This window comes from Phoxinus phoxinus (assembly GCF_949152265.1).
Source record: "Phoxinus phoxinus genome assembly, chromosome: 10".
Classification (NCBI taxonomy): domain Eukaryota; kingdom Metazoa; phylum Chordata; class Actinopteri; order Cypriniformes; family Leuciscidae; genus Phoxinus; species Phoxinus phoxinus.
Genome location: NC_136885.1, coordinates 22,765,047 through 22,792,599, shown reverse-complemented (window position 1 = coordinate 22,792,599; position 27,553 = coordinate 22,765,047). Strand labels below are relative to the sequence as shown.

The following is a 27,553-nucleotide window of genomic DNA, read 5'->3' as shown; positions in this document are numbered from 1 at the left end:
AAATAAAGTAATGTTATCACCCAGCTCTCCCACCAGTCTCTGTGTGTGTAGTAATTGGTTGTTAGGCCTCTAAAAGGAAATGGAATATATAAAATAATAAGCTGATTTTAGAACATAATATGTTCAGTTTTAAAGGTTTGTGTATAAGGATGTATCTGCGTTGTGAGCATTTTAACCTTGTGGATATATATATATATATATATATATTTTTTTTTTTACTTTTAATTTGCCTATATTATGTGATTATATACATGCGTCACTGGAGAATTCTTTGATTTTTAACTATGCAAAAAAAAAAAAAAAACGTTATTAGGAGCAAAACATTATTTAATGCTTCGACCATGCAAAGCCAGCGTGGGAAATTAAGCATTTCCCTTTTGTATTATCAAAGTTTTAAAATGTAATATTTTTCTGATTAAGATGTAATGTCAAAGAATTAAAACTATAACATAAAGGTTTTTTAAAAGTAGTAAAACAAATTATGATGGCACTGAAAAAAAATGAGTAACTTCATAAAATAAATAAATAAAGATGAACCTTGCTGGCACATAAACGTAAAAAGAAAAGGTCCATGAACTGAGCCTCATCCAATTTCCATAAAATCAATGAAAATTCTGTTGTTGTTTTTTTAGTGTATAAACAAATAACTGTCCTGGTCATGCAAAGTGAGTGTTATTCGGTGCAATAATGTCATGGTTTTGTAGCCGCAAAAGATCAAGACACTGATCAATAAGCAAACAACAGACGTCTGATGGAAAACACAACCCAGTTCTCTTGAAAAATTATATATAAATAATGTTAATGTTAATTTAGTGTCCAGTCCTCAAATCTGATTGGCCACATTCCCAAGAGTGCTGCTATACAGAGTACTGGCAATTTCACTCATTGTTTGCTAGCGACATTCCAGACCAGAAAATATAACTTACCGTAATATAGAATGTAATAAATGAAATATCACAATTTGAATCCAATAATAATGTTAACGGACATTTTATTGAGAAACATATCAGTGTTTGTGATGACTGTGGCTGCATACCAGTAATACTGATCACAAAGAGACTAAAACCTCTCCTTTCACTGGGCCGCATCCAGGATTACTGCTGAATTCTTTACAAGGGTTGCACTTGTCAGGGCAAGCAGACACACCATGTCAGCAGCTAACACACTGACAGGGTGGAGGGAGAGAGAGAGAGAGAGAGAAGCACACTCATGGGTGTGTCTTATACATTTAGTTCCTCAAGGAAGTACAAGTCAAATTATCTTGTTACAGTGGGCTTGTTACAGCAGAAAAGAGTTTGTAGAGGAGTTTTCTTTGATTTCACCCGTCTGAGGAGATTATTTCATCACTCACATGCTGGATTTCAAACACCTGATCTGAGCGCACAGGGAGGACAGAGAGTTCAAAGAGAAGAGGGAGAGTGAACGAGAGAAAAGCCAGGTGAGTTTGTCTTGGTCTTGACCTCTGCCCTCTCCTCCATCATCTTAGAGAGCTCCGTGATTATGTACACGAGATGTTGTTACTTCAATGGATTAAAGGCATGGTGCACTCTTCCAGAAGTTGTTAAGATAAAAAGATGTCAGCGTTCTGTTTTAACAGCAAGAGAGGCTTTCGTTTTACAGAGTTGCTTTGGTTAAAAGTGTCTGCTTTAAACATTTGGAGGTTTGTCGACAATAATGTCAAGTTGAAACTTGTTTTTCTGTTCAACCACTCCCATGTTAAACAAGTAAAACACATTGGAATAGTTGATGTTCCATCCGCTGGACCTGTTATAACAATGTCCAGTCTCTGTTATAATCTGAAGAAAACACCTCGTAGTGAAATAAAGAGTGTGATGCCTCATATTCAGGGTCAGCAGTGTCCTAACCTTGGTGAACTCAGGCTATGGATAGATTGTGAGCTTTTTTTGTAGCAGCATGTGTCAAGAGAAATAAGCTGTTGTGGGTTTAACTGAAAAAATCTGGGGGGAAAGTTGTGCCAAACAGCCCAGAGTTTCACTTCCCTTATGATCAGGTTTGAACATTGTTTGATCATATTGGAAAAACAACTTCTCAGGCTGAGTGAGAGTCTCACACATACATATGAGTGCTAACTTTACAAAGAAAAACAACACTGGACCTTTACCCCATGCATAGAATAAAAATGCTATTTAAAAAAAATACGGGCTGTATTGGGTAATAAGGGAAAGAATTTCACAATATGTGACAGAATCACATACCGGTACTCAAATCATTCATGTGCTGTGGGGAAATACTGAGGGGGAAACACATGGCACAAGAACAAGCAAAGTCCAGTATTACACGTATGTTACTGAAGATGGGTATAGAAAAGGGCATACACATTAAGGCATACATTAAATAATTTCCTCAGAATAATAAGTATAAGCCTGTTATTAGAGAATAGGTTGAAAAGACCCACATATGTTGTGTTTTGGATGCTGGCCCATGGGGTTCTGGTATGCTGACCAGGCAACTTAACTAGCTAAACCAGCTGGGGTACCTCAGTCAACCAGCCGAATCAGAAAGACCATGTAGATTGTCTTTTTGTTAATGAAGAACATCATTATAAACCAGTTTAAATCCATGCTGGTTTAGGATAGGGTTCTCTCTGCTAAAATTACCATCAGAATATGCTGTTTTACTGGTCATACCTGGACGCCCAGGCTGGTCTGTGTGCTGGTTTCAGAGGTAGGCCAGCTGAAGACCAGCTTAGCCTATCTAAAAAAAATTTAAGTTTAAGATCAGTACACCATAGGCTGGATTAGGCAGGAGGTTTTTTTTTCAGCAGGGCTGTCTTTTTAAATCATTTTAAATTACCCTAGAGCCATTCAGAAACAAAGTGATCCCACTCACACACTTAAAACTGGACTTTCCACACTATCATTTTTATACATTTATTGTAAACGTCACGTTTGACCCCTCGGAATTAAAAAAAACCCCCAAAGAGTAGGCTGTGGATCTCAGATGCAGGTTTTGACCCGTCTCTTCTGTGCTGTCACTGGAGCGTGTGCTGTGGCTTGCTGCTTTGTAATAACAGGGTGACTACTGTGGTCTTTAGGTTGGAAGAACAACACGATTCCTCACATCCTGTTAATCCCCTGGGCTTTACACACGTGAACACACACACACACACACACACACAAAGAGAGAGAGAGAGAGAGAGAGAGAGAGAGAGAGAGAGAGAGAGAGAGAGAGAGAGAGAGAGAGAGAGAGAGAGAGAGAGAGAGAGAGAGAGAGAGCTTCAGGCTATGCGCTAAAGTCATCTGAGGAATGCTAAATATTTAGGCTACCTTGTCTGTGACAAACCTTTAAATCAGGAGATAGGATACAGATGCAATTTCAGCTGATTGTAACTGAGCAGGTATAAAATTAATGAATTTGCTTGACCTTAGATTTTTTAGCTAAGAGTCTTGGATTAAAAGTCAATCTTAATCAAATTAAGGTAAAGTTGCTTATATCTCATCTTGTCAGGAACGAATGAGCTTGGTGTGGGCCCTAAAAAATATCTTAAAAAGATTGAATACATATACAGTATTTACTGAATAATATTATTTAATAAATTGTATTAAATAATACATTTTATCAAATCATATTCATATTCAATTATGAACTAATTATTATTCATGAATAAATGTTATTTTGTTAAATAATGTATTTTATCAAATAATTTTAAGGTTAAAAAATATTTTACAAATATGAAGAATGTTACAATTATTATTTAATTACTTGTATTTTTAAAAAGTATATTTTATAACAAATGATATTAACTCTTGCCTGACGCACATGATTGACTTTTCACACACAAACTGTGATTTCTTATTTAAAATTATGTTATAAATAGTATATGCATATTAAATTTTAGTATGCACTATGTAGTGAGGTAATCTAGAGTAAAAAAAATGCAAAGGAAACCTTCAAAAAAGGACATCAAGCCCAGTATAAGCCTGATCTGATTTATGATTTAAATACCTTATCTGATTTAAACTAACATATGAGTTTAGGAACAGTTTGAAGTCCAGAGCAGAACCAACTTTATATATTTTATTAAAAAATACAATAAAATAAGTAGACATCGTCAAACACTGGACATCAGATCAGTTTTGCTCTAATTCGAGTAAATGAGAAGTAGTGAGTGTTAAACCCTAGGATTATGCTGCTTTCACAGTTCAAGTGTACAGCATGTTGATTTGTTCAAATCGGTATTTATGTAGTTGTTTTGATGTTCCATGTCACAGAACGTAATGGCTGTTCTAATGCACTCTAATTGAATAGAGTTCATTAGGAAATGAAACTCTAACTGCATTAAAATGTAATCAGGTTGGTTTGTCAACTTCGCCATAAACAGAATTGGATTTAAAAAGCAAAACAGAGCTAATGCGGCTTTGAAATATGACATCACTTTTGGCATGTCGTGATTCATTTAAAAGACCACAGTGCATGTCATTTGCATGTTAATATACTTTGCAGTTATTGCATTTGTATATATCCGTAATCTATTTAGCTAAGAATTTGTAATAAATGCTGTAGAAAAAGATAAACAACAATGACAAGAGCTCTATAGCAAATATGTAAGACCTCAAAATTGCATTAATACACCGAAGAACACATTAAAGCACATAGATGCCTGTATCATGACGCATTCTGAAGACTCGTGCAGGAACTTGTTAGTACTATGCAATGAGGGTTTTTTGCATACATGTCTTTGCACGTTCTCCTGACTATACAATCTGTGAAGCAATCCTAAGCTATGCTGTGTTCTACATCAGCCAAAATGCAACTTTATAAAGTTCAGTTAATTGCATTTAATTATACTGCACAACAACATTATGTACATTTAAACATGATGAAATACTGAATGCTATAGTCACGCTGATCACAGATGTTTGGATGATATTGAGCAGCACTGAGAGTCGAGTGCTGGATATGATGACACGTCATGAGAGTCTTGAGAACAATTAGTGTTGTTTATGAGATGTGTGGGCAATGATGAGGTCCTATATGGCATGAGCTTTCCCCTGAAGAAAAGAAAGTTAGACTGTAAGGGGACTTCCCCATGGTGGGAGTTCTCCCAGGGCTGACACTACCAATACACAAACAGAAATAAAATTCAACGGAAAATTCACAATTAATCATAAGGATATTTCAGAAATATCACCATGTGATAAGTCACATGCATATGCCATTTTACATGACATTGTTGTTATGCTAGTCTCTTGCTTAACTATTAATCTCTCCTTTTCTTTTTTTAAGATATGGAGGCATTCAACTCCAAGGACATGGCTCTCAAGGCCCAGAAAAAGATCCTGAGCCAAATGGCCAACAAGTCTGTGGTACAGATGTTTATCGACGACACCAGCAGTGAGATTCTAGATGAGCTTTACCGGGTGTCAAAAGAGTACAGTGGGAACCGCTCAGAGGCCCAGAAAGTGGTGAAAGACCTCATTAAGGTGGTGGTGAAGATAGCGGTACTTTTCAGGCACAATCGATTCAGTGATGAGGAGCTAAAGCTTGCCCAGAATTTCCAAAAGAAATTGCGCCAAGGAGCCATGACAGCCATCAGTTTCCACGAGGTACACAACATCTACCATCTTTGAGCAGTATTTTCTGAATTTATGTTCCATTAAATTAATTCAACAGTATATAGCCTAGGCATGAAACCTCCAACATTATTGGCAAGTGTTTCAGTTTCATTGTACAAACCCTGTATGTTTGTATATACTGAAAGGCTTGCCGATATAGTGTTGGAGGTTTCACGCCTCTATATGTGCCAATCTTCACTGATTTTACATTTCATCAGTAAGAGCAGAGTGTGAAAGTTGAATTAGCAGAGCAATAGCACAGCTGTACATCAAATATTGCAATTTTCCAAACTACATAGAGTTCAAAAGAGGACAAATTGTTTGTGTGCGTCTCGCTGGCTCATCTGTGACCAGGACAGCAAGTCTTTGTTGTGTATCGATTGCAACGGTATCCAAGGTAGTAACTGTCGACGCAAGAGGAAAATGTCTGAAAAGGATGTCCAGGTACTAACCAGGATTGTATCCATTAAAACATAAAACCACAGCTGCCCGACTCACTGAAGGATTAAATGTGCATCTTGACTCTCCTGCTTCCACCAAAACTGTTCGTCGGGAACTGTATTCATCAATATTCATAGTCGGGCTGCTATAGCCAAACCTTTGGTCACTCGTGCCAATGTCAAATGTCGGTTTCATTAGTGCCAACAGTGCAAATCTTGGGCTGTGGACAATGTGAGACATGTATTGTTCTCTGATCAGTCCACCTTCACTGTCTTTTCCACATCACAGTGTGGAGAAGCCCCAAAGCGGCTTAACGCCCGGACTGTTGCTGCCCAGAGTGAAACACAGGGGTGGATCCTATACTGTGCTTGATGCGCACGTCACTGCCAAGGACTACCGAACCATTCTGGAGGACCATGTGCACCTAATGGTTCAGACATTGTACCCTAAAGGGTGTGTCGTGTATTAGCATGATAAGGCACCAATACACACAGCAAGACGTGTGACATAATGATTTGATAAACATGAAATGAAGTTGAACATCTCCCATGGTCTGCACAGTCATCACATCTAAATATTTTTTAGCCACTTTGAGGTGTTTTGGAGGAGCCAGTCAGAAAACGTTTTCCTCCACCAGCATCACATCGTGACCTGGCCTCTGTTCTGGAAGAGAAATGGTTTAAAATCCCTCTGGCCACTGTGCAGGACTTATATCTGTCATTCCCAAGACAAAGTGATGCTGTACTGGCCGCAAAAGTATGCCCTACACCATACTAATAAATGATGTGGTCTAAAACCAGATGTTTAAGTTTCATTGTCCAACCCCTGTATATATATTGCCACTGAATAAGGTGGTAAAACAATTAAATAAACAATCTAAAGTTTAGACTCTCCAGAAATTGAACATACATTAACCATTGACAACTAACATCTGGGACATTATATGATTACTTTTTGGGTGCCACCTGGAACACTGCATAGAATAGAATAGAATAGAATAGAATAGAATAGAATAGAATAGAATAGAATAGAATAGAACAAACAAGCCATTTCTAGACCATTTGACAATTTTGACCATTGACAACTCATGTAACATCTGGGAAATGATATGATTATGTTTTGGGTGCTACCTTCTGGCATAGTGGGGACAGGATAAGATTGATATGATGTGATATGATATGAGATAATATTTTTCTTTTATAGAAATTAAAGAATCAATTGATTTGTTAATTATTTATTTGTCAATTGATCATTAAGTGGCAGAAAATTGCTTCCAGCTTTTCTAACAAATCAAGTGGTGCAGTCCTAAACAACGCCATATATGTAACCAGTTTTGTACGTTATGCTCACTAACGTCTCTTCTTTCCCTTTTCAGGTAGATTTCACATTTGACAAGGCGGTTATGTCAGAGATCCTGAAAGAAAGTAGGGACATGCTTCTGAAGCTTGTAAATACTCACCTCACAACAAAATCCCACGGACGCATCAATCACGTCTTCAACCATTACGCTGACCATGAGCTCCTCACCCAGCTTTACAACCCAGCCGGGCCCCTCAAACCCCACCTCACTAAAATCTGCAACGGGCTTAACAAACTGCTGGAAAACGGGACGTTATGAGGACGGTGATGCACTGACAGACTTAAACAGGATTGGCATGGAGGGCCACCCGTGATCTCGAACTGCATTAAATGCAACCGAAAAGGCAGAAAGTGACTGACTGACGGCATCAGACTTCAGTTCAACCTTTGAATCAGTGTTGCTGTGCCTTTAATGAATATTAGATCATTCAGTGGCCTGATAGTGTTAACACAGCCACAACCACTGCCTGAGCGAGCTCAGATCAAATGTAAAAAATATATGAACAATTTTTTTAAGCTCTGAGACTCCAGCTGCGTTGGATGGAGGTTTTCTAGACTACTTATTTTTTAATAATGATGTATAAACCACTGGGGTTCTGCCACGCTGCTGTAAATTAGAGCACATTGTATTGTTCAATACTGATAACATTTTTTTAGCTGAATATTTACCTCCTAGGACAACAAAAAAACAAAAAACAGAACTCACTAACACGTTTTAGTCTCTTCACACTGCCATCTAGTGTTACTCTGTGGTTATGGCTATGATATACAAATCTAAGCTTGGCACTACACAGTCAGAAACTATATTTTGACATGAACATCTCTGAGGGGGATCTGATGTGTTCTAAAATGGAACAGCCACTAAATAAATACTTACTTACAGCCTTCACTCATTGCTTATGTAATTTGCATTAAGTGTTGCAATACACTACCATTCAAAGTTTTATGGTCAGTTTTATGGTTTTATGGTTTCAGCAAGGACGCATCAAATTGATCAAAATGACAGTTGAGACATTTATAATGCTACAAATTATTTTAGTAAAATAATATTTCTATTTTTAATAAATGCTGTTCTTTTTTTTAAACTTTCTGTTCATCAAAGAATCCTGGAAAAATGTATCACAGTTTCCTTGAACACAAAGTCAGAACAATAGAATACTAAAATAGAAATGTTATTTTTTTTTTTTTTATTGTAATCATTTACACAATTTTAACTGTAAGCTACTGTAATGTATTTGTATTGTAAATGTGTTTGTAAATGTATGACTACATTTTGTTGTTTGGAAAACATTCATATTCATAATTCACACCCTAATATGAACATGCAATTAATGTCCAAAAGTGTTTCGGGTTAGAAACGCACATGATTAATGGAATGTTGCAATTCAGTTGTTACATTAACTGAATAAACACAATGTATGCTTTAGTTCCGTTACAACTTAGGGGCCGTTTTCACGACACGTTTCACGTTTTCAACTAAAAACTGGATTTTTTTAATGCATTTTTGGCATTTACACAACATCAACATTTTGGGGATCTGAAAAAGCAAACTTTTAAAAACAGGTTTTAAAGTGCACGTTTTTAAAAAAGATACGTAAAGGAAAAAAACGTTTCCATTTTTAGTACATTGTTGTCATGTGAACGTACCAAGATTTCAAAGACTAAGTTAAAAGACCAAGATCAGTTTGTGTTTATGGCATTTAATCTGTTTTATATTACATTAATTTCCTGTGGTGTGGTGTGTTCACAAATCACCAATGCAAATAACGAACTGGTCCAGGAAAATAACAGAAAAAAAAAAACTGAAAATTAAGCACTGCAGTGCAAAACTATGCATTGAAAGATGCAGATGTCCAATGGCACATTCCCAAATACTTGTTCAACATTCCTAAAACTAGTACTTCTATCAATTATTTGTGAGGTAGTATTAAATATCAATTAGCAAATTAACAATTTTTTTAAGCTACATTCATGATTTCTTTTCCTCAAATGCAGTCATCCACATCACGCCTAAAACTGTCCACCATTACTTAGGTTACAGCAGAATTATAATTTACATTATTACCTTTAGGCATTAGGCTTGTGTTTTTACAGAGCTAATATGTGTGCATGTCTAAAGCTGATAGCCTTTTTATAAAAAACAGGACTATTGCAAATCACTCCAGCAATCTCCATCACATTTTAAAGGCATGAAACCAGAAGGGGGAGCCCTCTAAAACAGTCCATTTATACACAAAAAAAGAAAGAAAGAGAGAGTCCTACAACAGAATAAAAGCCTACATCAGAGCTGGAAGAATTCATCCTCCCGATCCCTCAAATTCCTGGTCCGTCTGGTGATGGTAATGGGAACAGCTCCCAATGCGGCCTGCTGGGAGGATACGGTGTCGGACTTCATATTGCTGTGACGGAGTTGCTCCATAGTAGAGATCCTTTAAAATGCAAAAGTTTAATTTGTTGGTGATTTCATTACTGGAAAAGTTATGCTTTACGTATGAAAAAAAATCTGAACTGATTCCTTATTGGTGGATAATGGCTTTCTATATAAGTGTAACCAGTTTAATGAATCAGCTGATGTTCATTGTAACCCCTCCCGAGTCAGATGACTCCTGGTTCTTCCACTGAATTGAAACTTGCTGAATGACTTGTTTGACAGCAAACAAAACGTTTGCAATAACTGAACTCTGTAATACCCTAACAATAATGTCAGCGGTCATAATTTAATTTTGACAACTTACTGTTGCTCTCCCTCCTGGCAGGTCTTCACGGCTGCTTGTTTTGACTGACTGATCAAGCTGTCTATTTTTTTCAGGTACTCCACCGGTGACAGATCAGCATTCGCTTCACATCTGCAGGAGTCTGTTTGGCTTTCGGGGGTCTCATTAAAAATCTGTGTGTGTGTTTGTGCAGGACTTGTCTCCTCCTCGGTCAATTCCACTCCATTAGTGAAAGACACAGACTCTGTCAGCAGTACAGGGATGAAGAGGGACTCCTTCAGGAATATTGAATCATTTGTGTACAGTCTGTTTGCCCTTTTGATTTGCTCCATCTGTATAGCAATAAGAAGTTATATTGATAAGTATGTAATTATCAAAAAACTAAACGTTTAAAAAGTAAAGACCTAATTCCTCAAATACCTGCTTTCTGATTAGCCTACTTACAGACACGCCATACTTCAGTGATAGTCCTTGCAAAGTTTCCCCGGGCTGAACTTTGTGCTCAATTCGTCTTTGTCTCACGGGTGATAATGAAGAGGACACCAGGCTGCCGTAGGACCGGGTGCGTTGGCCGCGGAGGAGGCCGTGTGTCCCGGTCTGTGTCGCTGAGTGATCCGCGGACATGACCAGAGCTCCAGCGGGATCAAGAGTTTAGCTAATAATCACTTAAGATGAACTTCAGCTGACCATCTGCGGTGGCTGCTGAACGCAAGACGGCAGGATTCATTACAGCTTCTGTTGTTAGTCAAATTATAGGGGAGAAATAAAGTCTGCAGCAGTTAACGTTAACTGTTAGCTAATATACGTTAAACAATGCCTGACTTGACTTAACGTTAACTTACTTGTCACGCACTTGGAATAAACTTGACAACGAGCGACATTACGAACCGATATAACGTTAAATAATGTAACGGCATTTTTTAACCAGTAGATACATCACACTGTGAGAAATAATGATTCAGACTGTCCTGCGTAACTTAAGTTAGTCCCAGATAAGTTTGAACAGTTTTAACGTGTTTCGATTAAATAACAGCGGTGCCCCCAAAATGATCAATACAAACATTAAGTAATACATAAACCATAACCTAAAGAGACATATACGGTCGCGTTTAGACACTCAAAAAACTTATTTGTTACAAGCCCTTAGCAGATTAGCTTAGCTTCTGTTGCCATGGCGTCGGCTAATGTAAGATCCGCCCTTGTTGCACTCATCTCCTCATTTCGGCGAATCGGTTCTTTCGGACAATAAATCGGTTAATGATTCATCAGTTCTAATTTCGGACATGACAAAAACTGAATCAGCTCTGATCGGTGCTTTCCGAATTTAACCGTATGTTAAGGCCAAAAAGGGATGGATAGTTCACCCAAATCAAAATTCTGTCATAATTTACTCACCCTCAAGTCGTTACAAACAATGAAACATGTATGTATTTATTTTGCTGAACACAAAGGAAGATATTTAGAATATGGGTAACCAAACAGTTGTGGAGCACCATTGACATCCATATGGAGGGGAAAATACAACTATTTGGTTACAAACATTCTACAAAATATATTATTTTATGTTCCACATAATAACGAAATTCATATATGTTTGGAACAACTTTGGGGTGAGTAAACGATAACAGACAGAATATTCCTTTGTGGGTGAACTATCCCTTTAAGAACTGACTCAAAGGAACGATTCGTTCATGCATCGGACATATCACTACCCACAATTCCACAGACAAAAACAGGAAGTAAGGGTTGTTTTTAGCATAGACAGTACGGTATATAAGAGGTTTTTAGCTCTTATATACTGTCCATGGTTTTTAGTTAGACTGTCTGTCGGTGGTTGTAGAGAAATACGAAAATAATAAATTACTTATAGCACCTAATTCCTAGAAGTATAAGACTACAGGTCACCAAACATGTCTTTCAAACGGGAGGGTGATGATCAAAGTCAGCTAAATGTACTGAAGGTATAAGTTAACAAAAACAGCAAACAGACAAAGATGTGATATTTGCACCAGCCCCTTTTCTTTTTCTCAATGTCTTTCTCTGTCTATCTTTCTCATACAAGAAACGACGCGTTGCAGATCTTCTGTCAAACTTTATCTCAGATGATGAAGCTGTTCTGATGAAAAACGGGAGGTGATTATTGTATTGCTGGTTGTTTGAGTTGCACCAAGAAGTCTGTGACTGAATTGATCCCATTCACTAAGTAATGCTTTCCTCATTGTAGATACAGCTGCGTTGTGTGTTCTCACCGTCCTGTATTTGACACTGTTGATATGCTCATGGTGCACAGGAAGGGAAAGCGACATCTTGAAGGTAAAATTCTACGCATTTACTCAGCCTCTGTATAAACTGGCATTCAGGATTCAAGTCATCTTTGTCTATTCATTTATAGGAATGAAATGGTTCTACGGCAAAAAGAATAAACTGCAACGTGAAATTGATAAAAGAAGGCATCAAGACTATGTCAAAGCAGAAGATGATCGACAGGTGTCTGAATGCATTTTTTTCAATCAGTTTATACAGTGGTATCCAAAAGTCTATCCTTCTGTCTTGTATTTTGCCAATATAATACACTTTTGTCAGTGATTAATGACCTAAAAATAGTGTGCAGAATGATTTAATTTTGTAAATTTTTATTTCCAGGTTTTATTTTTTAATTCCCAGATTTTCAGTGTAGTCCCAGACTTTCAGACCCTACAGTACATATGTAGATATAACAAGGTTAGTTACTCTGTACATTATTTCTTGTCCTCAGGAACCCTCCAGTTCAGCTCCTCTACTGAGCCAAACACGCAAAATTACCCATCATGCCTTACTCAGAACTGCTCCATACAGTAGCTGCCACAGAAAAGCCAGGTAATGTCTGTGAGCTGAACCTTCTGCTGTCATGTCATGTTATAGATTTTTCTTGGCTGTTTGTGTCTTTCTAGTCTCTTTGACCTCAACCACGCATCATATCTGATGAATTTTGCAACATCGACAACAATAAACTGACTTGAGCTTAATAACGATACTATTGTCTTCAGTAGCTTCTTATAGCTGAATTGAACTTTTTTTTTTATTGATGAACTTTACAAAGTTATTGAACTGAACTGAATCAACATTGAATTGACTTGAGCTAATAAAGACACTATTGTCTTCTGTAGAGCTGCTTTACAGCATAATTTGTCTCATCTTTAATGAAATCATAATGTTCCTGTTTATTACAGTGAAGCTGCTTTAAACAATCTGTATTGTATAAAGCCCTATATAAATAAAAGTGACGTAACAAGTTTATCTTCATTTTGCACTTTCATTTTTTTCATTTTCTACATTAATAAAGTGAACGAACGGAATCGTCAGGATGTGACCAAGAAGATGGAAATGATCAAGTCAACAATATCAACCCTCACACGTCTATGAGCACGGGGAGTATTGACTCCATGTCAATAATTGGCACAACAACAGGTACAGCAAAAGTCTGTTTATGTTAAGGCAAGATACATTTTGTGCTTATAATTCATTTTCATTTTCCATATGCATTGTGTTTATTGTCATCTGTAGTTCATCATGTAGGCCAGACTGAAGGGAAAGGAGACACAAAGAAGAGAAAGAAGGGGTCCAGCATTGTGACCTCCACTGATTGTGAACCTCTAACAGAGCAGAGACGTAGAGAACTGGACCACTACCTCAAATTAAAGAGGTATGGCAACACTCCACACAATGGCTCACATTACTGACTATAGAAGTGGGGCCAGTTGCATAAACAGCCAAAGTGTTACGACTGTAGATGTGTCCCAATTCGCTTATGTAACCGACTTAAAGTTATGAACATTCGTAAAGTTTGAAGAAAATAAAATGATGACTAACTTGTAAGACTAGTCCAAGCATTTTATGCAAATTATGTTAGCATACAAGTAGGTATTCAAAATCAATCTTAAGATCAAAGTGAGATTATTCAATAAATGTATGCTTCTCATTTATCAATATTTGGTGACCGCTCTCTGTTTCCCCACTCTACTATTCCAGTTCAGGGTGGCTGCAGGACCGAAGTGGTAAATGGGTAAGAGATGAGAATGTCGAGTTTGACTCTGATGAAGAAGAACCGGCTCTGTTTCCTCCTTGCAGTGAATCTTCATAGCAGACTCTGCTGAAACAGCTCCATTAAGTTCAGCAACTGCTTAAAAGGCTTCAGGCTACAACTGTGTGTGAGATGACGACAATGTTCTCGATAGTCAGCTCTCATATGACATCTTTAAGTGTGACCCACTTTATATTCAATAAGGTTGAAAATGTAAGACTTTCTTTCTGGAAAAGAGTTTGTGCTTTTGCATTTAGCAAATTGTATTAGTACTGTGTACTTGCCATGTGGTTTAAACAATTTTCTGATTCTGACTCAATAGAGGATGTTTTAGAAAATAAATAAAGTTATGAACTCCTCAGTCTGTTCAATCTCACGGTATATGTTTACAAATATCATTATCATTTTACTTTCCATGTGTGAATGTTGGTTGCATGATTGAATAAGTCCAAACCTGTTCCAAATCGAGAGCAGAATGTGGAACGACTGCTTCGTACTGTGGTTCCTTTGCCAAATGCCATCCGAGTGATCTTGGCAGAGTGGGAGCACATTCTGCAGTAGACCTGGGAAGTTTAGTCACCCACAGAAAGCGAAAATTCACTGTTGTACCTTGCTGTACCTTTTTATAAATTCTTTAAAAACTGTACTTGTCAATTGGTGACGCTTGGGAATCTTCATAGCAGGATAGCAGCTGTTCCAAAGGGGAGCATAAATCTCCTTGAGGAAGGCGGTATATATTTGGAGCTTTGTAACTCAAAGCCATCAGCCAGGGTTTCATGACTGGGTGCTCTACGTGTATAAATAGGTTAGTGGAGGGGGGGCAGGAAGCACGGCCGTGGGATATTGAATAAATGTTGAAATCATTTGTTTTGTGCCTCTGGGTTTGGGTCATCATTTGCACAGGTTAATCATATAAAAGTTATGAAATTACTCGTGCATCCTTTTATCTCAATCCTCTATTAATTTAATAATGCATACCGGTAATCTAAATCGAATCTATATTGTAACAGAGTCCAGATCTTCAAATGTTAATGAAGCTGTTTTTTACAGTGAGTCTTTTGAGAGCATCTGCTTTGAGAATGCACGTGTTTACACTTCCCAATTTTTTTTAAAGAAATCTCACCAAGGCTGCCTTTATTTGATTAAAAAAATGGAAAATTTAGAAATATTACAATTAAAAAATATATCTTAATATTTTAAAATCCAATGTATTCCTGTGATGGCAAAGTTAAATGTTCACATAATTGCTCTAGTCTTCAGTGGCACATGATCCTTCAGAAATCATTTTAATATGCTGATTTGGTACTCAAACATTTCTTCTTATTATCAACGTTGAAAACAGTTGTGCTGCTTAATATTTTTGTGGAAACATTGATACATGTTTTGAGGATTAACTGATAATTAGAAAGTTCAAACAAACAGCATTTAAATAGAAACCTTTTGTAACATTTTAAATGCCTTTGCTGTCACTTTTGATCAATTTAATGCATGCTGATATTTTTTCAGAATTCTTTGATTAGAAAGTTCAAAACAACAGCATTTATTTGCAATAAAAAATGTCTGTAACGTGTAAAAATGTCTTCACTCTCACTTGTGAACAGTTTAATGCATCCTTGCTGAATATAATATTTTCTTTAACAAAAAATACTACTGACCCCAAACTTTTGAACCATAGTGTATGTCAGTGCTTTGATAGAACAAACCTGAATTAAATTATGCTTTTGTAATTTAATAAAAGTCTGATTAGACAATATAGATTGTAATATTTTATTTGAAATATTTACAAAAAACTTTGCCGGGAGCACCGTATTAGCAGAAAATGAACTGAGTAACTAGTGTCTTTTCAAGTTTGCAAACTGAGGTATTAAAGACCAGGTCAATTTTATTAGATCAGGGCTTTTGATTTGATAAAATCCACAAAAAGCAATGAAGTCTTATCAAGCTGGCGATAATGATATCCACAATGGCTGATGGTGAATGTTAAAAGCGTGTCAGGGTCATCTGTTGTCGTGGCTGTTGTAGCTGAAGTGTCTGTAGGACTCCAAGAGTGCACATGGAGAACTTTGATACCTCCTAGATGAACTAAACTCCATCTTCTTCTCATCTTACTCTCTGCTGACGAACTGGATATGGGGTGAATACAAAAAAGTTCAATGTAGAAACAATAATGAATAAAACAATGTTCCTGTTTCAGCTGCAGACAAGTACAAACAGCAATATTTCAGAAAATAATATGAGGCCGCACTCACGGATGTCATTGTTTCTGGTGATGGCTATGGCGGCTCTTGCACGCGGGCCCTGCTGAGTGAAGTGATAGCCAATCTTTATGATGCTGGGGTTATTCTCCAACATGGATGCAATCTCCATCTCAACTGAGTCGCCCAGTTTCTGTCTCTGTAGGAGTGCGCATGAAAAATTTAGTTTTATGATTTAAACAACAAACATGCCATCAGATGTTTTTGGCAGGAGTCTTTTAGCCTCTTACTTGGTTGTCAATCTTAATCTCAGTCAGGGTGGTGTTCTCTCTCAGTGCCTTGGCGACGGCCATCATGCCTTGTGCAGTAATGAAGTTGGACTCGATGTTGAGGCTCTGCAGGGTGGTGTTGGACTGTAACATCTCAGCTACAGCCTGACTCGCAAGAACAGATCAAGAGAAACAACTGATGTCGACTGACCATCATTTCCATAATACATAGAGATGAAGACAGAACTGAGCAATGATTTTATGAAGAATATTAAAATGTACTATTCATTAGTCAAGAAATATACACTACAAAAGTTTGTGGTCGATAAGATTTTTTTATGTTTTTGTCTCTTACACTTAAAGGTGCTCTAAGCGATGTCACGCATTTTTTAGGCCAACATTTTTTTTGTCACATACAGCAAATATCTCCTCACTATCCGCTAGCTGTCTGTCTCCTGAACACACTAAAAAAAACGTGGTCTCTGTAGACACCCCAGGCTCCACAAACAGCAACAAATACAAACTGGACTAACCCGCACCACGAAACATAACAAACTGTTCCAGCCAATAACCGACAAGAATGATGTGGGGGTGGGGTTTGGGGGGTTATTGCGCGGATGAGGAGGAGGGAGGGTCTAGCTAGCCTCCGTTTTGTTTGACAATAGTTTGAACGTCAACAAGAAGTGACGTCACCCAGGATCGCTTAGAGAACCTTTAAAAAAATGCTGGTTTGACTTTGTTTCAACCCAATTTTGGGTCAAATATGGACAAACCCAGCTGTTGGGTTACATTTTTAATTAAATTTTTAACCCAACGTTTGGGTTTGTCCATATTTGACCCAAAATTGGGTTGAAACAAACCAGCATTTTTTTAGAGTGCTCACCAAGGCTTGAATTAAAAAAATACAGTAAAATGAGTAATATTGTGAAATATATATATTTTTTAATTTATTCTATTTTCATTTATTTCATATAAATGTTATTTATTCCGTTGATGTCAAAGCTGAATTTTCAGCATCATTACTCAAGTCTTCAGTGTCACATGACCCTTCAGAAATCATTTTAATATGCTGATTTGTTGCTTATTGATTATTATCAATGTTAAAAACAGTTGTGCTGCTTAATATTTTTGTGGAAATAGTGATACATGTTTTGAGGATTAACTGATGATAAGAAAGTTAAAAAAAACAGCATTTATTTGAAATACAAATATTTTATAACATTATAAATGCATTTTCTGTCACTTCTGATCAATTTAATGCATCCTTGTTGGAAAAAAGTATTATTTTTTTCAACAACAACAAAATCCTGACCCTTTTGAACGGTATAGTGCATGACTAAACTGATTAGTTAGGATACATTCAAAAAGTTTTTACTTCTTTTCACAGCATTTTAAAACTACAAAACTTTACACAGACTAAGAATTTATTTGATCAAGACACACTTAAAATATTTGGAAATAGATTTTCAGACTTGTATGTGGACGAATAATATGAGATTGAAGCAAAGGAATCAGTGAATGATACAACATCAGAATTGCAGGCTTCAGGACTTACAAAGGCCACAGGGTCATTACTGCGTGTCCCAGCGATGCTGAGGCTTTGCACATGTGTGTTGCCCTTCATAGCCTCAAAAATCTCTTTCAGGGTTGGGATGGGAATGTCCTACATCAACATAAACACTCATTAATATCATCATTCCGCTCAAGCAGAGAAATGCATCAATTCTCATGATTAATTTAGGTAATTAAACAGAAGTTTTCAAGAAAACAAATACTTAAAGTGTAAGTGAGCAATCTGTTTATAATATGAATGTTATGTCTAGCCTGTAATGTGATTATAATTATGCTTATTGAGGTGTACTGTTAGCATGTTTACCGGGATGTTGTTGAGGTTGACCTCCTCCAGGCTGCTGTCGTTTTTCTGGATGCATCGGAGAGTGTCCTCCACATCTGTGTCATTCGGAGGCTCGTCAGGATAGATCTTATACACATCTGGTTTCACCACACCTAAAAGAGAATTGACAACCAGCTTATGATACGGAAGTTCCTACTGTGAATATATCAGTGGCATTCAGTGAATTTAAAAAAAACTCACAATAAAGTATAAAACTTTCAGTTGATATTAAATAGTTTAGTGTTAAATGTGTTGTATGTATACATACTGTTGATGCCTTCTGTGTTTGCAATCTTGCCAGTGGTGTTCAGGGCATCATAATATTGCTTGTTGCTCATGAGTGTGTACATCCCCAGGATGGCTGTGAAGATATGACCATCTCATTAGTAGATTATTTAAATATACAATACTCTCAGAGTACGTAATAATTAATAATTAACAATTATTAGTTAAGAAATTATAAATATTAAAATATATATATATAAATAATTTATATTTTATTTAATCATAAATGTATAAATAGTAATTATAATTATTAATTTATTTTAATCATTTCATTTTAATAATTATTTTAATTGATATTATTTAAAAAACTAAATAATACATTACTATTGTTTTAATAAATTACTAATCTGTTCGTGGAATAGCTTGTGAGAAACACTGGCACAAATCATTTAAACTGCACTGCAGATAACTGTGTTGAACAGCAGGTGGTGCTGACTAACCAGTAATAACCAGTAAACCCACCATTTAAAACTCCCTCTCCATGTTTCAACTAGCAGACTGGCTGGACTAGTCAACAAAAACAGTGGGGCAATAGCAGATGAAAATTGAGATTGGGTGATAGACCAGACCTCACCTTTGTACTACAGCTCTGAATGCCATTTTTAGATACAATAGCCAGATTAAAACCACCAGCACAATTAAAGGGGTCAAAAAGTGCGTTATATAATGTTCTTTGAGGTCCGCCCATAAGGTTAGTACGATTTTTACATCGAAAACATCCTAATTCAGAAGTAATAGGCTATTTTCTATCCCTTTTTTTTACCCTCTCTTTTTAAACACTCCGTTTTGATGGGTCGTGCTTCAACTTTTGATGTTCACCATTCATGTTTGAGCCAGAGTCTGATCCAGAATAAGAAGAAAATCCACAAACCTACAACAAATATGCTACAGAAATGTGTTTATCTCATTACATTACACATTTATGCGTATTACATACTGTATGCTTTAAAAATTTTAACCACTACATGCAGTGTTTAGTGTAAACTAATTCTTTATCGCACTGTTGTTATGCATCGTTCATCATTTTCAGTCAAATGAAAGTAAAGAGAGATATTAAACAATCTGTAACAGACAAAGCAATAGTGACACATGGTAAAAACATTGTTACTCACACTTGAGTGTTGCGAGATTCCGACAGCAATTGCGACTCGCAGATTGCTGTCGGATTCAATATAGTCAGCATGCATCATCTTTTATTTTCAGTCTCTCTGAAAAGCCTGCGGCGAACTGTGCTTTGTTAAAAAATTAATCCGCAGTAAAATTAAGTGAACTAACAAATAGTGTTTTACTGACACAATCTGGAACTTTGTTAAAAAATAAAGTTAATCCACGCTTAGAATCACAAGAAAGGCAATGCAAAGACTGTTTTTCCACAACTTGGCACTGCAAATGTCTTGTAATCCTGTCATCTCTATGGTTTTGTTGCTGGAGTAATCCTATGTTTGTGTCTCTCTCGTATTTACTACTACATGACATATGCAAATCGGTGGGCGGGGTTAAAGAGGCAATGATGTTGATTTTCTTCAGAGGCAATCTTACGCCATACTGAGACAAAATCCGAAACAAGTCGTTTAGGGAGCTTGGTTTTAGTAAAAGCTGTTTTTGGAATTTTTGAGTATGAAACTTCAAGGATATTTTTATAGTATAATGACTTCTTATATGTCAAAAGATCAAGGAAAATTTGATTTCTCAATTCATGACCCCTTAAGAAATGGAATATTACAGCTATCTGTGTCTGTACAATCTCTAGTTAGTTGCATCTCAGCAAAATCACCAAAGGCAAACCTCTATTGACAGTTTAATCCTGAACTGGACGTGTTCCAGAGTTAAAACTGCGTTCTGAATGAGGGGCTCTGCTGGATAATCTGCACCCAGTGACACGCTCCAAAACTCATGTGTGCAACGTCCACAGCTTTAAATGCCCTTAAGGGCAAAGGCTTATTATTATGTGCTCACATCCCAGCACAAGGACATTAGACTATTGAGCGGTTTCCATCACTTTAGTACGTTACATCAAGAAGAATGTTATGTTGCACTTTTCATATATCTGATATTTATGTTTGGTTAAATACTGCCAACACACTGTCACAGAGTGTTTCTAGCCTACAGAGGACTTGCAGCTAAACATTTTGACTCCATCTCTGCACATGTTGACTAGTTGGTCATTTTATTTTGGTCAGCTGCTGAGCTTGGGAAAATAGATACTGCGTGGTATAATTCTGTGCATGACCTACTACATTCATAGTTCCACATACAAGTCAGCTAGGCTGGTTCTTTTATATATATTCAAAAACAAATTGTCATATGAGACACTGATTGTGCAAATAGAGCAGATGAAATTAGAAAGGGTTTGATTGACAAATGTAATGGGTATATGTTCAGCTGTTTACAAATAGAAGACTAGTCTTTAGTCAAGGATCCAAATTTGGATAACAGGACATTACAGGTTATAAAGTGAGTGATTCATTTTAGAAGAGTTGTAATGCACATCTTTAGAGCACTCTGGACCGGATATCATAAGTTGTTTTATGTCATGTGAATAGAAACAACAGGAACAGAGCAGAAATGTGATGCCCACCTGCAATGTCACACATTTCAGCATCTGTTGCATTCCTCAATGCTTCCTCCAGCTCAGGTTCCAGAGTGATCTGTTCATCCGCAGGGATTTGTCCTGACCCTGGTTTAGCGACAAAGGCTTTACCTACAGACAACAGAGAGAAAGAGAAATGCTCACTATACTAATTTACAGATAAAATAAGAATCAACGTAAACAAATTAATAATGCAATTACAATTTGAAAATGACACAAACTTATAATAAATAATAATTTAAAATGAATAAATGTTTCTCTATGCCTTTATTCTCTATGCACGTGTCAGTTGAGTAGCTCAAAGCATGTGTGTTTACTAAGTTATGTTATGTTGGCTGTTATGTTACTATCAGTCCAATGGTGGTGGTACCTCTCTTCTCCCCTGTAAAGGGTACCAGATCATCTCTGTCCTTGTGTTCAATGGCCTCCTTCTCCAGGTAATCCATCAGGGCGAAGCGATCAAAGGGGCCTGTGGAAGTTTTCTTGGTCTGGTCACGCTGGCGGTAACCGGCTGGGAGCATGGCATTCTGAAAGGTCCAGAGAAGTGTGTGAATTTTAAAACCATCATTGCTACACTCTCCTGCTTGAGTGTGCTGTATACAAATGAAGTGTGCGCCTGTAGAATTTTGAGATAAGTAGATTTTAACTTCAATAAAAAGTATGTTTAATAATTAAATTTAACCCTTTGTGTATGTAAAAAGTTTAAAATGATTTCTGCAACCAGAAATCACCTATTCACATATCTGAATTTGATCGGTGAATCTTTACAGAATCATTTGTTTTAAACAGAAAATTCTGTCATCATCTACTCACCCCTATGTCATTATATGTCTTTTTTTTCAATGGGACACAAAATGTATTTTCAAAATGTCAAAGCTGCTCTTTTTTAGTTAAAACAAAAATGCATGGTGATCATTGTCAAATTCAGCAGCAATTATGCTTATTTATTATGCTGATCTCTGGAATACTTGACTCTGATTGGTCAAACACTGTATTCAGTGGTCACATATTTCCTAATACTCGCTGTTAAATCGCTTTATATCAGACCCTTCCGCTGAAACAGTGCTAGTTTCATGTCTCTCGTATCACACTGCGGGCTCTTTTTTCTAATTGTTTTATGCAAAGCAACTGGTGCAATCTTGTGTCTCGAGGTCACCTTGTCTGGGTTTATTTTGCGAAAACGTCCGACTAACCGGACATTACCTCTTTCTTATTTATTTGTTTGTTTAGTTGGTTCATTCACCCCCTCGCTTGCTTTTTTGTTTGTTAATTTATTCATTCATTCGTTTATTTATTGATTTAAATTTGTTTTTGGGCTGAACTCAAATATGTAACCCACTTAAAAATGCAATTTTTTTTGCAGCAAAGCCATATAAGGACCATTTTTGGTACCCCAAAGAACCTTTCTCCACTATAAAGAACCTTTTGTGCAATCGAAAGATTCCATGGATGTTTTAGGTTCTTCATGGAACCATCGATGCCATTAAAACCCTTTATTTGCAAGAGTCCATGCACATGGCAATACCGAGTTGTTGAAAAACAGTGGGGGTTATCTCTTTGGTCATATATTTTCTCATCTCATCTACAACTGATGTCACCTTGCAAACAGTTGCATGTGGCAAAACCTTTTAATTGCTTATACAAAAGGTCCGTAATGTACTCAAACGATACCTAGCTAGCCATGATTTAAAGAGTTGCATGGCATAGTACCTCAGGGTCCATCTCCTGTAGTTCATACTCCAGCTTCTCCAGCTCCTCTGCGCTGAGGCCCTTGAGGATGGCATCCTCGTCAATGTCTCGGGGATCGCTCTTAGACATGCTTGATGCTTGTTGGTACTCTCAATTCACACAGCTCGCCCAGAGACAGCGGGCCCTGAGAGAGAGATAAAAGTTTAAGCCAGAAACTTGCACAAAAAACAACTAGTTTTAATATATTTGGCTTGCAAATAAGGCACAATAATGGCTGCTTGCTTTATTCAGTCCCTCAAAGCTTTCTGTAGAAGTTGAGAATTAATGGGAAAACCTGATTTCCAGTCCAAGTCACTTTCGGCCTGGCCAAAAGAGCCAGACACTGAAAGTCCACGATTGGGAACCGCTTACATTGTTAAATGCCACAAAGCCCAGCTGAATTAAAAAAGGACAAGGCTAGCATTTGTGTACATGAAGAGCTTTCGGGGGTCTGAGGGTACAGTGTACTTGGGAAGAGATATATGCCTTTCTGACAACACCATCTAAGATCTTTTTTATTCCAAGGCACAGAGACAGAGAGAATCTTGTCTATTTTTAGTCTCTCAACAGTAACGCTTGGGTTTTGGGTTACAGTAAGGAGGAGAAGGTTAGAACTGTGAGGAGTTATCATTGGCTCACACTCATGTGAAGGTGGCCGTCTGTTAAACAGGCTGATAGAGTCATGGGCTAGTCAACAGTTTCAGACCACCACACCCAAACTAGATCTGCAACACAAACTACAGACAATACAGACTAACATGTTGTGTAACAGACCTAAAGTCACCCATCTGTATCTACAGATACAATTTATTTGTCTTAAAAGGTTTGATTGTAATCTTTCAAATGCTTTTGATATGTAAATATTTCTAATCAAATTACTTTTTTTAAGATCGGCGATCAATGATTACAATCATGTAGTAAAACCATTTGGAGACCAACGAGGTCATGATCTAAATAAATGCTAATGAACATTACTGCTAAATTCCACACAATGAATCACACAGATCTGTTATGTTCCACACTTTCATGAACACTTCTGATAGTGATACTTGCTACATAATGAAATAAATATAGTAAAGTAATGAGCAGATTAGTTAGTGATGGCTAATGTTATATTATGGAAAGAATCTAAAAAAACAGATGTGTTTTTGTGTTTGTGTTTTGGGTGTGTATTTGTGGTTGTTTGTCTATCAGAGGTGTTAGACCAGAGTGGAATGGCTCTAATTTGTAAAGCCAGAGACACAAACACAGGATCAGAGAGCTAAAAACAGAAAATAAAAACAAAATATTGTAGACATCAATCAATCCACCATACAAGTTTACTGAATCATGTGGTACAAGTTTACTAATCATTACATCACAAAACTCAGTCCTCACCCCATTTTATTAATCATTAGCAGAATTGTTTTTCAGATTTAGTTACTTGTCTAAATTAATTATATAACTCATTTACTTGTCTTTAGCTGGACTAACAGTAGACTCATGCGCTAGTACTGAAGATATTAAATTGTACCTATTCTACCAAAGCACTTTACAGCAGATGCATTTCTGTGAATTAATATATCGAACTAACTTAAGTTTAATACAATCTCAGTTTTAAACAAAGGTTAATGACATGAACTATCTTCTAAATGACCTTGCCCTCAGAAATGGACAATGCGTCTGACACCAGTCTGTCAGGGACCTGTCAGTCTACAAGACTGACAGCTCAGGGATTATAAATAGCTATTAACTATTGTCTCTTCAGTCTTACAATAAACATACAGGCCAAAAGCATGCCTTCTGTTGACCAGGTGTCATCTTTTTTGTGTTGTGCAAGAAAAATAAGCGTCCGTCTGCCTGTTCCACACACCTGTTCTCTCAACTCTTGAGTGACAACAACTCAAGCCTAAATTATATTAGCGGAGTTTCACCTGTTCAGGCTCGCTGGTTGTGAAGAGGGTCTTTTAAATTAGTCCTTCAACATGGAATCCTTGTTATTTCACTGTTGCAAGGCAGCAGCTAACGTTTGACATTTCCAAATGGAGAAAATATTTAATTCAATTTTTACTTTTAGTTGGTAAAGTAACTGTTCTGCTGACTTGATATCCGTGTAACAGATATAATTTTAAAGTTGTTGTAATATAGTGTTCAAATTATAACTATTATAATGATTAAACTGCAAATTAAACAAAAAATGCATGTTTTTTTGTTTATTGAACTGTTGAACTGTTGTTGTTTTTTTGCAGCGATGCCATAGAAGAACATTTCAGTGAACAATTCTTAAACTGACCATTTTTTCCTATAGTGAGAAGAACATTTTAAAAAATCTATAGAACCTTTTATGCAATGGAAAGGTTCTGTGGATGTTAAACGTTCATGGACGTTCAAACGTTCCTTTGTTTTTAGTAATGTAGGCAGAACTTCCAAACTTCCAGAACTTTCTTTATTAGCATCCCTGGTTCCATGGAGAAGCTTTAACATCCATGGAAACTTTCCATTGCACAAAAGGTTGAAAAAGGTTAAAATCTTCACACCAAGAAATAATAAATAAATAAAATGGTTATTTTAAAAACTGTTCACTGAAAGGATCTTTGGGAATTGTGAAACCCGCCTTTTGGAACCTTTATTATTTTTAGTTCTTGTTTCTAATTTTTTTTCTTGTACAATATGGCAAATAACTTTAAATCTGTCCTTCAAACGGACTAAAGGCATCTCCAAAAGCAACCTGACTCTTTTGACTGCTCTCCTTCCAGAGGCCACCAAGTTATTATCGTCCATATGACAAAAACTTTGGTTCGGTCTCAGAAACCCAATTCCCCCTCTGGTACTTCAAAAGGACGCAGAACAAAATATCGGGCACTGACACATCAGATCATCAGAAAAAGTGTCCAGAACTCTTCTGACAAAGCAGCAAACAACCTTCTTATTCAGATTCATATAGTTTATTCATAGACTCTTTTATTGGGAGAATTTTCCAGCTGACACACAGCTCATAAGACTTCACACTATTTGTAGGTTGAAGTCTAACCACCCAAGTGTAAAATTCCAAATCAACCTCAGATTAATTTTAGCTTCTTCCAGCTGCATAAATCCTCTCCGCTTGCAAAGCTACAGTGTGCAGTAGCACTGCCAGCTGGGAAAATAATGGCTGTTTTAAAAACAAAAATATATCTAAGAAAATTGTATTACAGAAGGATGACAATCAGCAGGCATTAAACAAGATTGACATTTTCAATAAAAGAAAGATTGTTTGGATAAAACCTCAAATCAACAGGTGCATGCAGGGAGACCCTGTAAAACACAAAGCCTTACACTAACATAAAAATAAAAATTAACCCAACTAATCTAACTAGATCTAGTCTCTAACTACTCTGATAATAATCCACCAAGAACCACTCACTGGGGCCCATATCCATTAACGGATTGCTTCAACACAACACAAATAATAATTCATGCAATTAGAAGCTAAATGCAACAATGCGTTTTTTGTACACTGATAGACATAAAAATAAAAGCTTATAAATATGTGGTTCTGTTGCTAGAAGAGACACACAGACACAGATTACCTACCCTCACTAGGACTCAGAGCTGCTGGGATCTTCTGTACAGACACTGTATGTTTGAAATCAGAGAATAGCCCCTCGCTCTCCCCCTCCCTCACCGGTAGTCTTTCCCCCCCCCTTAAGCCCTCCCTTCTTCGGTGTCTGTCCCCCGATAACTCGCCTGCTCTCTGGGTGGAGCCGAGACAGGGATACGGGTTACTCTTCATGAGGTCAGCATTTCATTATTTTGGCTTTGAGAGATTAGTGACTATGAAAGAGAGAGAGAGAGAGAGAGAGAGAGAGAGAGAGAGAGAGAGAGAGAGAGAGAGAGAGAGAGAGAGATCATGTAGTCATCTGTTTCATTAACTCAGGTTTACTCATTAAAAGTGTTACATTTTCGTAGATAGGACTGACCTCTAGTGTATAGACGCGGTATTGCAAGTAAGAGAGACACGAATTTGAAGATCAGCCATCTCTGTCTGTTGACAATCTTTTCGAAGTTTATACACTGGCTGTAATGAGAAGTCGGTTCTCTCCAACATAAGCTAATTTTATAGATGGATCAATTTTTTTTATTATAAAAAATAACAATGACATTCAATAGGCTACAGGACAGCAATCATTACTGCTGTTTTTACTAATATGAATACATTATAAATACATATCACCACATAATTACATTAAAAAGTGCATTTAAAAAAATTAATAAAGCATAAAACCATTATGCAAAGAAAAACTACACATTCCATACAACAATGAAGCTTATTGCACTTACAAATACTCTGGCCGTATGTCACCAAAGAACACGGGATGGATGGATGGATGGATGGATGGATGGATGGATGGATGGATGGATGGATGGATGGATGGATGGAGGATCCTCTCTTCTCTCTCTCTCCTCCTACTTGTCAATCTTCT

The 27,553-nt window shown here is 36.9% G+C and overlaps 4 protein-coding genes across 6 annotated transcripts; 2 read left to right on the top strand and 2 right to left on the bottom strand.

The window, feature by feature from the left end:
• Nucleotides 1-1,138: 1,138 nt before the first annotated feature.
• tnfaip8l2b (tumor necrosis factor, alpha-induced protein 8-like 2b) lies at nucleotides 1,139-8,802 on the top strand. Its single transcript, XM_079625158.1, has 3 exons — nucleotides 1,139-1,438; nucleotides 5,248-5,567; nucleotides 7,393-8,802. The coding sequence occupies exons 2-3, from the start codon at nucleotides 5,250-5,252 to the stop codon at nucleotides 7,633-7,635; spliced, it is 561 nt and encodes a 186-aa protein (XP_079481284.1). The 5' UTR covers nucleotides 1,139-1,438; nucleotides 5,248-5,249; the 3' UTR covers nucleotides 7,636-8,802.
• A 147-nt stretch (nucleotides 8,803-8,949) lies between these two features.
• On the bottom strand, nucleotides 8,950-10,714 carry lysmd1 (LysM, putative peptidoglycan-binding, domain containing 1; the record flags this gene model as incomplete). The annotated part of the gene is made up of 3 exons (XM_079625151.1): nucleotides 8,950-9,805; nucleotides 10,112-10,422; nucleotides 10,535-10,714. 3 exons carry the CDS (start codon nucleotides 10,712-10,714, stop codon nucleotides 9,658-9,660), a joined length of 639 nt encoding a protein of 212 aa, XP_079481277.1. The 3' UTR covers nucleotides 8,950-9,657.
• A 652-nt stretch (nucleotides 10,715-11,366) lies between these two features.
• Nucleotides 11,367-14,511, top strand: scnm1 (sodium channel modifier 1). Its single transcript, XM_079625150.1, has 8 exons — nucleotides 11,367-12,051; nucleotides 12,153-12,223; nucleotides 12,315-12,403; nucleotides 12,483-12,577; nucleotides 12,846-12,946; nucleotides 13,413-13,537; nucleotides 13,634-13,772; nucleotides 14,099-14,511. Exons 1-8 carry the CDS (start codon nucleotides 12,001-12,003, stop codon nucleotides 14,208-14,210), a joined length of 783 nt encoding a protein of 260 aa, XP_079481276.1. The 5' UTR covers nucleotides 11,367-12,000; the 3' UTR covers nucleotides 14,211-14,511.
• Nucleotides 14,512-15,903: 1,392 nt separating this feature from the next.
• Nucleotides 15,904-27,516, bottom strand: tmod4 (tropomodulin 4 (muscle)). Of its 3 annotated transcripts, XM_079625148.1 has the most exons (12): nucleotides 27,411-27,516; nucleotides 27,050-27,147; nucleotides 26,817-26,903; nucleotides 23,094-23,256; nucleotides 21,754-21,910; nucleotides 21,372-21,494; nucleotides 18,777-18,869; nucleotides 18,491-18,621; nucleotides 18,170-18,277; nucleotides 16,636-16,779; nucleotides 16,400-16,544; nucleotides 15,904-16,273 (listed from the first exon to the last, which is right to left on the bottom strand). In XM_079625148.1, exons 4-12 carry the CDS (start codon nucleotides 23,199-23,201, stop codon nucleotides 16,251-16,253), a joined length of 1,032 nt encoding a protein of 343 aa, XP_079481274.1. In that variant the 5' UTR covers nucleotides 23,202-23,256; nucleotides 26,817-26,903; nucleotides 27,050-27,147; nucleotides 27,411-27,516; the 3' UTR covers nucleotides 15,904-16,250. The 3 variants fall into 3 exon arrangements, with proteins under 3 accessions (XP_079481274.1, XP_079481273.1, XP_079481275.1); XM_079625147.1 differs by lacking the exons at nucleotides 27,050-27,147; nucleotides 27,411-27,516 and having other exon boundaries at nucleotides 26,664-26,825; XM_079625149.1 differs by lacking the exons at nucleotides 26,817-26,903; nucleotides 27,050-27,147; nucleotides 27,411-27,516 and adding an exon at nucleotides 25,532-26,711 and having other exon boundaries at nucleotides 23,094-25,429.
• Nucleotides 27,517-27,553: the final 37 nt, after the last annotated feature.